This window comes from Theropithecus gelada, chromosome 9 (genome assembly GCF_003255815.1).
Source record: "Theropithecus gelada isolate Dixy chromosome 9, Tgel_1.0, whole genome shotgun sequence".
Classification (NCBI taxonomy): Eukaryota; Metazoa; Chordata; class Mammalia; order Primates; family Cercopithecidae; genus Theropithecus; species Theropithecus gelada.
The window spans coordinates 31968012-31980963 of NC_037677.1; the positions used below are offsets into that span (position 1 = coordinate 31968012).

The following is a 12952-nucleotide window of genomic DNA, read 5'->3' on the forward strand; positions in this document are numbered from 1 at the left end:
ATCGTGTAGGGTGCTAATTTCTCTTATATCAACTTGAAGCTTTGGAAAAAAGATGTTTTCAAACTGAATTATAGATACCGCATAAGAAAGCTGTTATCAGAGAAGAAAGATACTGGTCTATTAAGCATTTTAAATACAAAAGCTATGAGGTATAGAAACAAAGCGCCAGAAGTACATGAAAAAAGGAATCTGTAGGCACATAAAAAGGTCCCTCGCTGTGTAGGGAAGATAAGTAACAGTGAGGGAGAAAAACAGAGTTAGAAGAGGCTGTAAAGTCCCATTAGGTACGCATTCGAAATCCTCTTACAGGTTCGGGGCACTGGTATAACATCACAGGCCATGGGCCGGTTGGCTATATATGCTAGATTGTTAACTGGATTAGTTTTTTTCCATTTATGTGTCACTATTTTATGGAAAACCACCCTCAAATTTTATTTTAAAAAAAAAGAGAAATAAAATTTGCTTCACAGAAATTTACATTAGTTATTTATTTCTCGCTCTGCCTCCCAGGATGAAATGCAGTGGCGTGATCTCATCTCACTGCAACCTCTGTCTCCCAGGTTCAAGCAATTATCTCACCTCGGCCTCCTGAGTAGCTGGGATTACAGGTGTCTGCCACCATGCCCGGCTAATTTTTGTAGTTTTGTAGAGATGGGGTTTCACCATGTTGGTCAGGCTGGTCTCGAACTCCTGACCTCAAATGATCCGCCCACCACAGTCTCCCGAAGTGCTGGGATTACAGGTGTGAGCCACCGCGTCCGGCCTATGTTACAGTTAGTTCATTTTATAAATTATTCTATTCCTTCAAAATAAGGACAGCTATTAATGAAAGATTTCTTGAAAGTGCAAGATCTGCAGGTTTCAGAACTTAAAGTCATTCATGATCCTAACTGGCCTCCTCCTATTTCTACCCTCATCATGTCACTTGAAAGACAAGCCAGTGCTTCACTTTCATTGGACTTTTTCCCCCTGGTATTTTCTTTTTTTTTTTTTTTTTTTTTTTTTTTTTTTTTTGAGACTGAGTCTGGCTCTGTCGCCCAGGCTGGAGTGCGGTGGCCGGATCTCAGCTCACTGCAAGCTCCGCCTCCCGGGTTCACGCCATTCTCCTGCCTCAGCCTCCCGAGTAGCTGGGACCACAGGCGCCCGCCACTTCGCCCGGCTAGTTTTTTGTATTTTTTAGTAGAGACGGGGTTTCACCGTGTTAGCCAGGATGGTCTCGATCTCCTGACCTCGTGATCCGCCCGTCTCGGCCTCCCAAAGTGCTGGGATTACAGGCTTGAGCCACCGCGCCCGGCCGGTATTTTCATTTTTAATAACAGGAAGGCATAAACTCATACAGTAACAGTTTTACGTACTCATCATTTAAACCTTTACAAGCCTAGTAATGTAATAGGTAAAGAAAAATGCACGTGGGTTGTAATAAGGGTAGTTTTCTCTATTCACTGTTATTTGACTTTTATGGGGCAAAAAATCATATTAGAGACTATGTCATTGATTTTCAACATGAAAGATATCAAAATTAAAATGGGAAAATGATACATTTAACATTGGTAAACAGGAATTTATCAAAAGACAAAAATTGGGGAAAAGTGTAGCAGTTAAACCATAATACTCAAATTGGAGCGGAAAAGATGATAATCTCATTGATGTTTATCAAAAAGTAACTTCTAGTTTTTAAAACATGAAATTTGACTTCAGGGCAGGGCAACATATTTTAAACACAGGAAATCGCAACACAACACTAGAGCGAAACACTTAAGTTACCCTTAAGTAATCTTATGGGTGACTAATTTCACAGGCTCAGATTTAAAACTACGGTGCTTTAAATCTGAGCCTGTGAAATTAATCACCCTTAAGACTACTCGCCAAAGATTTAATCTTCTCTCAAAAAGAAAATAAACAAGATACCTGATTACAACAGTCTTAGAAAATAAGCATCAAATTTTCATTTATAGTATGAAACCTGTTATATCAATTCATTAAATATGATGTTCAACTCAACTTTTCAGTTGTTTAAATAGTGTTAAAATAATAGTATAGCCCAATCAGGGAAATTGTAAATATTTAAGATTACAATGTCAGTGGAAAACATTTTTCGCATGAATTAAAAGAAAAGCATTCATTCGAAAATATTCCCAAGTAGGAAGCCAAAATAATTCCATACGAATTTTAAAAGACCAGAAAGAGCAACCCAAAAATCCAGTTTGAAAGATAACAATAAATACATAAACCGTTAAGCAAAGCCAGGAATATAGATTACTTTGAAACATCTACTTATTTCCATTTTAATGAAGAATTAGAGGATACAATGTGTTAAAAGACATATTTAAAAGACTAGCAATGGCATTAGACAGATGAAACAAATTTTGTTGATATCCCAAATAATTACAAGAGACTTCAAAAATGTAGTGTAATTCAGGTTTTCTTTCCAGTTTAAAAATTTCTATCCATTGCCTCTATCTTTGGTGTCACTGCCACCAATAAACACAGTATACAGCTTAGAAACCTAATTACTATCTTCAACTAGGAAAAGGTAAACCAACATCATTTCTTTAAAAATAAGAAATAAAGAATGTGATCGTTCTTAATTTTGTCTCATGGTCTCACAATATTCTGAAATGTCATGCCAAAATGTAAAAGTTCAAAAGGGAACATTATCATTTGCTATAATTGCACCAAAAATTTAGCTACTGTACGCTGGTGTGATGACAGCTAGTAGTATGCAGAGGCTACAGAAAGACATGTGTATTTATATATGTATCTTTAGCTCACAATTAGTAAAAGGTTCAGTTTAATGTCAAACTGAAACACACGACAACATAATGCGCCTTCAGGTAAATACGCTACAACTTTGTTTTCTTGCAGTTTAAAAGGATAGTATAATTACCTTAAATTTACACAAAACATTAAGAAACATGGTAGCTGTTTATGATTAAAATAAAATAGCAATGTAAATTAATTTAACACAGTGTTAAATATATTCACATGATCACCACTGTGATTCAAAATGGCCACTAATGCAGTTACATATCAATATATGTACATAACATTTGCCACAACAGTTTTCGTAAGTTTGACTTTCTGCAGACCAGGTTTACGAGACAAATAGCCTTGTATCAATTCTTTCATATTATGAAAGGAATTAAATGTTGTAAGTAGTTTCATTCCTCTGGGGGTGGGGGAAGAACCTCTAAAAAGTCAGTGTAAATTGAAGAGAGTTCTACCTTCTTGAATATTTGAACTTCTTGACCTGGAGAGATTCCTATAAGCTGAGGATAAACACATCTTAAGAGAGTAATGAATCTCATAACATTGTCAATGGCATTTAGCAGGCATCTGCCACCAAGTGGAACACCAGGTCCTATAGCAGAGCCTTCTGAGAATACGGTTGCTGTGGCTGAGGCGGCTGTTGGCTGCCTCCCGGCTGAGGCAGGGTTGATGAGGTTAAGTTATAGTTTGGCACCTGGGACATACTAGGTCCTGCATTCTGGTACAGAGTGACATCAGCAGTTGCTGCAGCAGCAGTAGCGGCAGGAGGAGGACTATATACCGGCGCCTGGCTGGGATACGTGTTTCCTTGAACGGAACTCACCATTGTACTGTGGAGGAAGAAAAACACTCAATTAGATCAATACTGATTTATAGAGCAACTTACAGATAAATGGCAAAACTATTTATTAAGCATTCATTCATATAGCCAATTCATTTAATAACCTTTTACTAAATAGCTATACTGTGCCAAACATTGTTATTTTAGGCATTGTCATATCAGGCATTGCATTAAAAAAATGTGTTATGTAAGCATTGTGTAAAAAAAGGTGGGGCGGGGGGTTGTGGAAATAAGTCTATACCACCATGGAGCCTCTGTTCCAGTGGTAGAAAAGGGTAATAAACACATGGATTGTGTGTCGAGTGGTTATAACTGCTAAGAAGAAAAACAAAGCACAACACGGAGGTCCGAGAGCAGCTGGGACCACGGATTCTAGTTTATGGTAGGGGCCTCTCCAATAAGGCAATATTTAAGCAGAGATGCGGAAAAAGTGAGGGAGTGAGCCAGATAGATCCCATAGGAAAGTGCATTTCAGATAAACAGAAGCCTTTGAGGAGAGAAAACACCAGGCACGTTCAAGGAACAGCAAGAGGCCACGAGAGCTGCGGTGGCGGCGGGGAGAGCAACTAAGACCACCCGGCAGGACTGGGGTGGTGGGGAGGGGCTGGAGAACACAGCACCTGATGGCCACAGTAAGGGCTGTAGCTTACACTCTGAGTGAAACAAAAAGACACTGGCTGGTTCTGAGCAGAAGGGTGGTAAGATTCCACAGGGTTTAACGGGCTCCCTCGGGACCAGGAGAGCGGACTGCAGGCTATTACGATCGACCAGAAGAGAGCCAATCGGCAGCAGGGCCACGGCAGTAATGGTGGAGATGGGAGAAAGGGTCAGGGTCTAGATTTATTTTGAAGATAATGCCTTCAAAATATGATAATGAACCGAAGAGTCCAAAATGCCTGAGGTTTAGAACTGAAAAACTGACAGAAATAACTGGTAGAGTGGCCATTCACTGAAAAGAATACTATGATGGGACTACAGTAGACTGGGGGGTGGGAGGGGTGTGGGGAAGATCAAAGTAATAATCTTGGATCTGTCAAGTTTGATGTTCAAAAAACAGACAAGCAAAGAGAATGCATAGGTAGTCAGCTATTCAAGCCTGTTGTCCTGCATAGGCAGTCAGCTATTCAAGCCTGCTGGCCCGTGGGGAAGCGCAGAGAAATACCCATCTGGGAGCATCTGGAAATCCTCGGCAGAGGCATTCAGAATCATTCAGAATCACGGGGCTGCATGAGATCCCCTAGGGAGCAGCTGCAAACAGACAAAAAGGCAGTCCATCTACTGAGCACTGGACCTTGAAGTCCATAAGATAAAGCGGCAAGAGGCAAATGAGACTGAGAAGAAGTGGCGGTGAGGCAGAAGGGAAAAGAGAATGGTCACCGGCAAGTGAAGAAAGCATTTCAGAAAAGAGGAGGGAATCACGAACTGTCAAATGGAGGAGGAGGAGAATGGTGAACTGACCAAGAGTCTGGCAATATGGGCATCACCAGTGTCCTTGAAAAGAACTGTCCCAGAGGACTAGTGGAAGTGAAGGCCTCGTAACCTCATTTCTCTTATTTCCTTGAAAATACTACCACGCTGATCAACCCTCTGAAGCTGCACCCCCTCAGTACTGAGTTTGCCTCCCGCTCCCACCGCTTCGCTGCCAGTACTCCCCTCTCAAGGCCCTGCACTTGTGCACTGCTCCGATTAGAAAAAGAAAGAAAAAAATCCTTTAAAGGTTGTCTTTATCCACTGCCTCTACTTCCTGTCTTCCTGTTCCCAACCGAATACATGGCATTTCCACTGTAAGACACTAGGTTAGCTATGTGAAGAGAAGTACTAAGATGCTGAGAATTCCCCCTACCTTTGTATTGAAAATGTAAAACAAGCTATATATAAAGCAACTGTCAAATTTTCAAAATACTGCCTATTTCTAAACTTTCCTCCAATTGTTATTTATAAATCTATTGTTGGTCAATTCAATGCTCTTGTACTCGGCACAAATTCACTATCTGATGGTAATTTAATTATTATATGAGATGGTAATTTAATGCTACATTTCACCAACTAATGTGGTGACCTAAGGCATTATTTGTCATCACTTCATATGTGTGAGATATAAAGTTGATTAGATGTCAAATTTCATACTATTATTTACAATGGTATGGGCTATAATATTGCCATAATATAGAGTCTATGTGCTGAGTTCTGGAGTCAGAATGTCTGGTTTAGAATCTTAGTTAAGTGAGACTTTGGTTCTGTCTCCAGGTCTCAGCTTCCCCATCTGTAAAATGGGGGTAATAGTTTACTGACTTCACAGGTTATTATGAGGAATAAGTTACTTTGTGTAAGCACACAGCACAGTGCTTGGCACATACTAAATATCCCTTAAATGTTAGTATTATTGGAATCATTCTCAATTTACAGTTCCACCGTCCATCCAGTTGCCTTGGGCAAAACCGTGCAATTCACCAATACTTCTTTCTCTTATCTGCGTTGCACTATCTCCCAACCATGTCACCCAATGTATAATTATTTGCTAATCTCCTAAACAACTCTTTCCAATTAAAAGCACTGTATCTTGTCAACAAATACCCATCATTTCTTGCCTAATATCCACAGTCTCCCAGCTTCTAACCTTGCCCCTAAGAATCCCTCTACACTACTCCCATTTAAAGCCCTTTCTGAACTTTTTCATTATCCCTAAGATGGTATTTAGAACAAGCATTCTTCGACCTTGGCAGTGTCTTCAAGTATGTCTCTCGCTGCTCCCCCACACGCTTTCATCCCTTGGTAAGTGTGCTGCTGGAATGTCGATATGTACCACGCACCTTTCACACCTCCCATCTTTGCTCACTCCACCAGTACCATGCCATTCCAGACTACCGCATCTTTGACATGACAGAACATCTTCCTCACATTTTTTCTACTGGCTAAGAATAACCCTCTTGGAAAACCTCCTCAAACCCTGAGGCTCCTAAAGCACAAGGCATATATCTTTCTTTATTTATAAATCATGTTGTATAACATTATGTTTTTTATGTGTTTGCCCCTACTACTCAGTAAGCACCTTGAAGCTAAAGAAGACTCTCAAGTGTCTAACGTAGTGCCTGGCACATGCTGACTGTAGTAAACTAAAATCGAGACAAATAAATACATAAGCTTCAGTGGTCTCATAATACTAACAGTAACTGTCACTTATTATCACCTTATAATACTACCATCGCTACAGGTAGCTTTAGAAAACTGTCATCAGTGACACCTTCCCCAACTAATAAGACTGTCCTAGGATGACAGAAGTCTGAAAAACGGTGAGCTTTAACACCAAAATTGTATGTAACAAGAGCTAGCCTCTCAGATATATATAAACTGAGGAGTGCTAAAAAACCTGCCTACCAAAAACAACAACAATCCTCACTGACCTTGATTTGCCACTAGAAAGCTCGAGTCAAATATGCAGGACATCTCTAGTAAGACTTCTAACCCTAGGCCGGGCGCGGTGGCTCAAGCCTGTAATCCCAGCACTTTGGGAGGCCGAGACGGGCGGATCACGAGGTCAGGAGATCGAGACCATCCTGGCTAACACGGTGAAACCCCGTCTCTACTAAAAAATACAAAAAACTAGCCGGGCGAGGTGGCGGGCGCCTGTAGTCCCAGCTACTCGGGAGGCTGAGGCAGGAGAATGGCATAAACCCGGGAGGCGGAGCTTGCAGTGAGCTGAGATCCGGCCACTGTACTCCAGCCTGGGCGACAGAGCGAGACTCCGTCTCAAAAAAAAAAAAAAAAAGACTTCTAACCCTGGCTCTCACTCTTTCCAATTTCCTCATCCTACATTTGCTGTACCAGCAATTCCTCATTTCCCCGTTGAAACACACAAACACACATATGTTTTTATATATTGATAAATAGATATTACATATTGTACCTTTATATATAGATATTTAAATGGCCTCTAAGCCTTTGTGAAGCCTTTGCAAGGAATTTTAAAAAATACACCTAACTGATCTAATATAGTACTTGAAATTGTCATTAACACTAAAACATGTATTTATAAAATATTTACTGGGTTCCTATCCAGTGTAAAACTGTGTGCTACATAAGGATGGCTATATAGGTGAAAGAGACAGCGCCAGCTCTCAAAATATTGCCGTTCAGTGGGGATACAAACAAGTAAAAAGGCAACTACCAGCCAGGAAACAGACAGAAGTACACACACAGTCCTCTGACAGCACACAGGAGGAACAGTGCTGACAGGTGGGAAAGCAAGGAAGACGTCCCAGTAAAAATGCAGCTAAGCTAACAACTAAAGAATATGTATGAATGAGCCAGGAAGGGAGGGCTAAATATTTCAAGAAAATGTTCTTCAAAAGACACCTATTGAAATAAACATGTGTTCCTTGAGAGGTGACATTAATAGCTACACTCTACAGGTAGGACTGGGCCCGTGCCAGGGATTTCACATCCCGCCTGCAGAAGTAGAGTCACCCACAGAGAACAGCAGCAGGGTGCCACAGCGCTACACAACTTCACTGGTAAAGCACCTACCAACAGGTTATCTCATTCACAAAGATCATTTCCCAAGGTCCTGACCTTGAAGAATGAGTCTCAAGTAATCTCTAGTAACAAGGTAGGTACAGCAGCATGTGACACAGTCAAACAGAGGACTAGCTGGGGAGAGGTGGCAGTTCTGGCTAATACTAAAATAGCTCAAGGGTCCTATTACGTCAGGAACCCTAGTGTTTTCTCAACAATTCCTACCTTCTGCCCACTTTGTATCTAGTTGTAAAGCAATATGTTACTCTAGGAACAGCTGCTTGCTTATTTTCCATAAGGGTATTCATTTCCACCAGATTTCAACTTAAAAAAAAATCCTGCAAGAGAGCAAGCTACACTTAACATTTTTTACTAACATACATAACCCACTAGGGAATGCCCTGTTTTCTGACACTTAGGCCTTGCCATCATCCCCCTTAAGGTCACTTTGGGATACTAACCTGACAACCAAATAATGCTTGAAAATCCCCAAGCATCTCCAACACGTAACTCTTTGAGGACGAATAGTGCAATAGAGAGGGCAGTACAGGAAAATTCCTGGGCAATCCCGATACTGCTGGAAAGGTTTCTAGAAGTTGTGCCTGTGTTACCTAGAAACTTCTATTGCCAGCTAGAATGTCGTAACTTCTAGAACACACATTGGTAAACTCTTAAAAGCCTATCCTTTATTTGCTTCAAGGAAAAGATTTCAGCTTAGAGTCCCATTAAAGCAGAAGAAAAAACACATAATAAGCATTTAACTACATGACAGAGAGCACTGTAAGTAAATGGGCCTCTGTCATCACATATTCAGCCATCTGCCTCCTGAGAAACAAGGGCGCTTATCTTCTTGTACCGTCTTGATTCAAATGGGGTACCTTGCTATAATATAAACTAAATTCCAAAATAGGGCAAAAATAAGAAAATATCTGTCTTAAAGAGACAGCTCAGAACTATAATTTTTAAATAACAGAATTTAAATTTTATATAAAATGTGTGGGAAAATGACAAATTATAGTCACTACATGTAAATTTCATTAAAGACATTACCAAATATCATAGATGCAAATAAAAACAACAATAAAAACTTATGGTAAGAGTAGTATTAAAAATATAGGGCTGAAACCAGATTACAGGAGTTGAGCGAGTGGGGAGCAGAGGACCAGCTTGCTGGCTGGTACTGGAACACCACAGAGGCTCTACTACTCATTACCATGAATGGGGTGGCCGCATGACGCTGACCACAGATATTTATTAGCCATATTTTAGAGTTATAGATAATTGGGGCACTTAAGCAGCTATAACAGCACTAACTCCAAACAAGAATCAACAGTCAAATTACTTTGGGTAAGCAGCCTGAGTCTGCTGACTAGGAAGGGCTGGGTTTGCGGACGGCGGGACGACTGCCTGGCTGAGAGAAGACAGCTGCTCCGGGGGAAGACTGTAGCTCTGGAGGTGGCTTATCTGCGCATTCCCTGCAACCAGGTAGGCACCACTTGGAGGAGGCCCTGCATACACCTGGGACAGTTAAAGAGAAATCATATTCAATTCTAAAATTTTAATAAGCATACTGAACTCTCTCTGTAGAGGTATTCAGTTACAAAAACAAGAAAAATTACCACTCTGGAATCCTTTTGTAAAAGTTACTTCTGTCAACAGGCATTTTGAAAAATGTTTTTCAATGAAATAGGCTGTTGATGGTTTTCATTTTTAGTTAAACATATGCTGAACTCATGTTTATCTCCATACTGAAGCATTAAAGAAACTTACCCTGAAACTTTATACTAATCCCCCTTTACATTAAATATATTTTAATATTCTGTATGTTGGTATTTTTTTAAGGAATCCCAAAGGATATTTAAAAAGTGTATTTGAACTCATTGTTTTGTAGCCATAGACTGCAATGGATACAAGTCACATTTCCTAAACTGCCAGACTGCAATGGATAAAAGCAATTTCCTTTAAAAAACAACAACAAAAACTATTAGTATAATTAGTATGTTATATACTGTAATTGCCAAGTAAAAAAATTCTGTTAAACTTTAATTCTAAACATTAGTTTCAGAAAGTTTCAAACAGCTATTTCAAATAATTTCAAATGCATTTGAGAATTTATTTATTTATTTATTTACTTATTTATTTATTTTAGAGGCAGGGTGTCGCTGTTGCCCAGGCTGGAGTACAGTGGTGCGAACAAGGCTCACCGCAGCCTAGACCTTCTGGGCTCAAGTTATCCACCCACCTCAGCCTTTCGAGTTGTAGGGACCAAGGAACATGCCCCCAGCCTGGCTAATTTTTTTTTTTTTTTTTTTTTGGTAGAGACAGGGTCTCACTATGTTGCCCAGGCTGGTCTTGAACTCATGGTCTCAAGCAATCCTCTTGCCTTGGCCTCCCAAATTACTGAGATTACAGGCATAAGCCACCACGTCTGACCGTGCATTTGAGAATTTAAAACAACATGGGCTTCTAAAAGCTTACCTGAGAACCAGAAACACCAGACGACTGCATATAATATGGCTGATTCTGTAACTTTGCATACATGGAATACATCGGATCTTCGTTCATTAACTTGGTATATAAGGAAAGTGCCTCCATCACTTTCACATTAAGTTCTGAGAGTTCTGAATGTTTTCTGAAACATGACACAATAATTTGAAAAATAGCTGTTGCTGAAATGATATAATGTTCTAAATACTGATACATCAAAATATCAAAAAAAGCAAAAAGTAGTACTAGCAGACATTATTAAAAATTTCACCTATGACAAAAATATCCTGCATTTTAGCCCTGAAGCAACCCAAACTGTTTAAGGCTTACGTGCTGTGCTGAGGGAACTCCAGCTTATCGTACCTGACTGTACCAGATATATCTTGGTTTCCCTAGTTACTAACATATGGGTCATTTCTGAGCTCTGGTAATGCCACTTCAGCAAAGAGGATTACACAGCTAAGCCCTTCTTTTTAAAAACCTATCTATGCTGGTCTTTTTGACTATATTGTAAAGGTCAATCAAATCCTCACTTTAAAAAAAAGGACAAATGAGTCTAATTCTCCACATCTAGCAGAAGACACATGAATGAGAATTGGTTCCTCCACAATATTTCTTTTTTTTTTAAAAAGGCGGTTATAGCCCACTTTGCAGTTTATAGCGATAGTGTCAGTAAGGAAGGTACACAACATAAATGCACCCATGTTCTTTTACCTATCAATATCTTCCAGCTTTTCATCAATGAGAGGGCCCATCTGGTGACACATTGCTAAAATGACAAGATGTAAAGGAACATAAGAAAGTACAAGAAAAAAACAAATGTGAACCTTTGATAGATATTTGTATAATTTAAAGAATAAAAGGTTTAATTTGGAGTAATAAAAATATACATTCGTTAACTTTAGTCTGCAAAACCCAAAATTGATTTTCTTAAAGTATAATGGTGACAACTTAATCTAAAATATTAATCCCGAAATCTTAAAGTACCATTTTTCATTTTACAAGATTCTAAAATGTTGAATAGAATACTTAGTTTGGATAGAAAATTTTAAGAATTCAAATTCTACCCAAGGTCTAAACTGCATATGAAAGGGAGCCTGGGTCAAGAAGAAGTGAGAAATGTTCCATTTTTAATATTATTCTCAAAATCCATTCTTCAACAGGACACCAGTTAGTAACCTCTAATTATTCTTTATCTGCAAGGTAAATAGAAAAGTTTTACCTTCAAGATGAAGTAGCTCTGGGAGGTCTGGCTGATCGTCACTGGGGTCTGTACTTTGCAACATCTGTAGCAACTGGTCCATTTTATCCTACAGGAATGAAGTAGTTAATATAAAAAGCAACCAACCTTTATGCAACTTTATGTTTTCACCTTATTAACTAGACAAACTTTCAAAATTCATAGTTATGGAGACTCCAATTTTGCTTTTATGTTTTCAGTGTCCCATATATTTATTCTCTTTAGTACCACAGGAAGTCAGAGCCTTGAAAGTGTTTCCTATATATTTTTGAAACTGCTCAGGAGGCTGAGGTGGGAGGATCACTTGAGCCCAGGAGGTCAAGGCTGCAGTGAGCTATGATCTCACCACGCACTTCAGCCTGGACAACAGTGCAAGACCCTGTCTAAATCAATCAATCAATCAATCAATCAATCAATCAACCAACTGCTAACAGAGATTCTCTTAAGTGAGAAGAAATCGAGCCACATTTAAACTTACAATGCATGAGTTCTTCCACCTCTTATGTCATGCTAGAGGATTTTGCTTTGTTTCAGAGCAGCTTTAGCTTAGCCACGCCAACAAGTGTACTATCCATCTCAAGATGGCATTGCTTCTGACTAACAACTTGTCATTCCTTCTCCCCCATGGTGAATACAGCAGCTGTTTCAGTAAGGCAGAGCTCAGCTGTATCACAGCTGCTCTTCTAAGTGGGACTCTCAGGATTTATTCTACATTTTCTTTCTACCAGTGTTTCAGTTAGTCATAAAAGGAAGGAGGAAGACTAGTGGTTTCTCTATTTTCCTATGTGGGAAAGGCTGGAAGATACCTCAAACCAGTGACACAGATCTATTTCAGAATCTTTTGTTGTACAGACCAATGGAACTAATGAAACCACCATTACATAAACACATCTATATGATATATAAGTATATATGTATTTGTGTTTTTTAAAAAATCAAAACAGATCTACTCTACCATGACTATTACTAAAACAATTACAAACCTTTCTCCATACATGGTTTTCACATGGTTATGCTACCATATATAGGTACATAGGGCAAATAAAGACAACTAATTCTAAGCAAAGTAATTACTTAAAATTTAAAAACTATGATTCTGTGTA

General features: G+C 39.3%; 1 protein-coding gene across 5 annotated transcripts in view; it reads right to left on the bottom strand.

The window, feature by feature from the left end:
• Positions 1-2226: 2226 nt before the first annotated feature.
• The window catches only part of STAM (signal transducing adaptor molecule), a 55441-nt gene continuing 44715 nt past the window's right edge, over positions 2227-12952 (bottom strand). For all 5 annotated transcript variants that reach the window (XM_025397513.1, XM_025397512.1, XM_025397511.1 and 2 more), the window contains 5 exons: positions 11832-11919; positions 11324-11378; positions 10601-10754; positions 9465-9640; positions 2227-3599 (listed from right to left, as the gene is read on the bottom strand). In XM_025397513.1, coding sequence (XP_025253298.1) covers positions 3362-3599; positions 9465-9640; positions 10601-10754; positions 11324-11378; positions 11832-11919 — 711 coding nt within the window. In that variant the 3' untranslated portion in view covers positions 2227-3361. The remainder of the gene's footprint in view (positions 3600-9464; positions 9641-10600; positions 10755-11323; positions 11379-11831; positions 11920-12952) is intronic.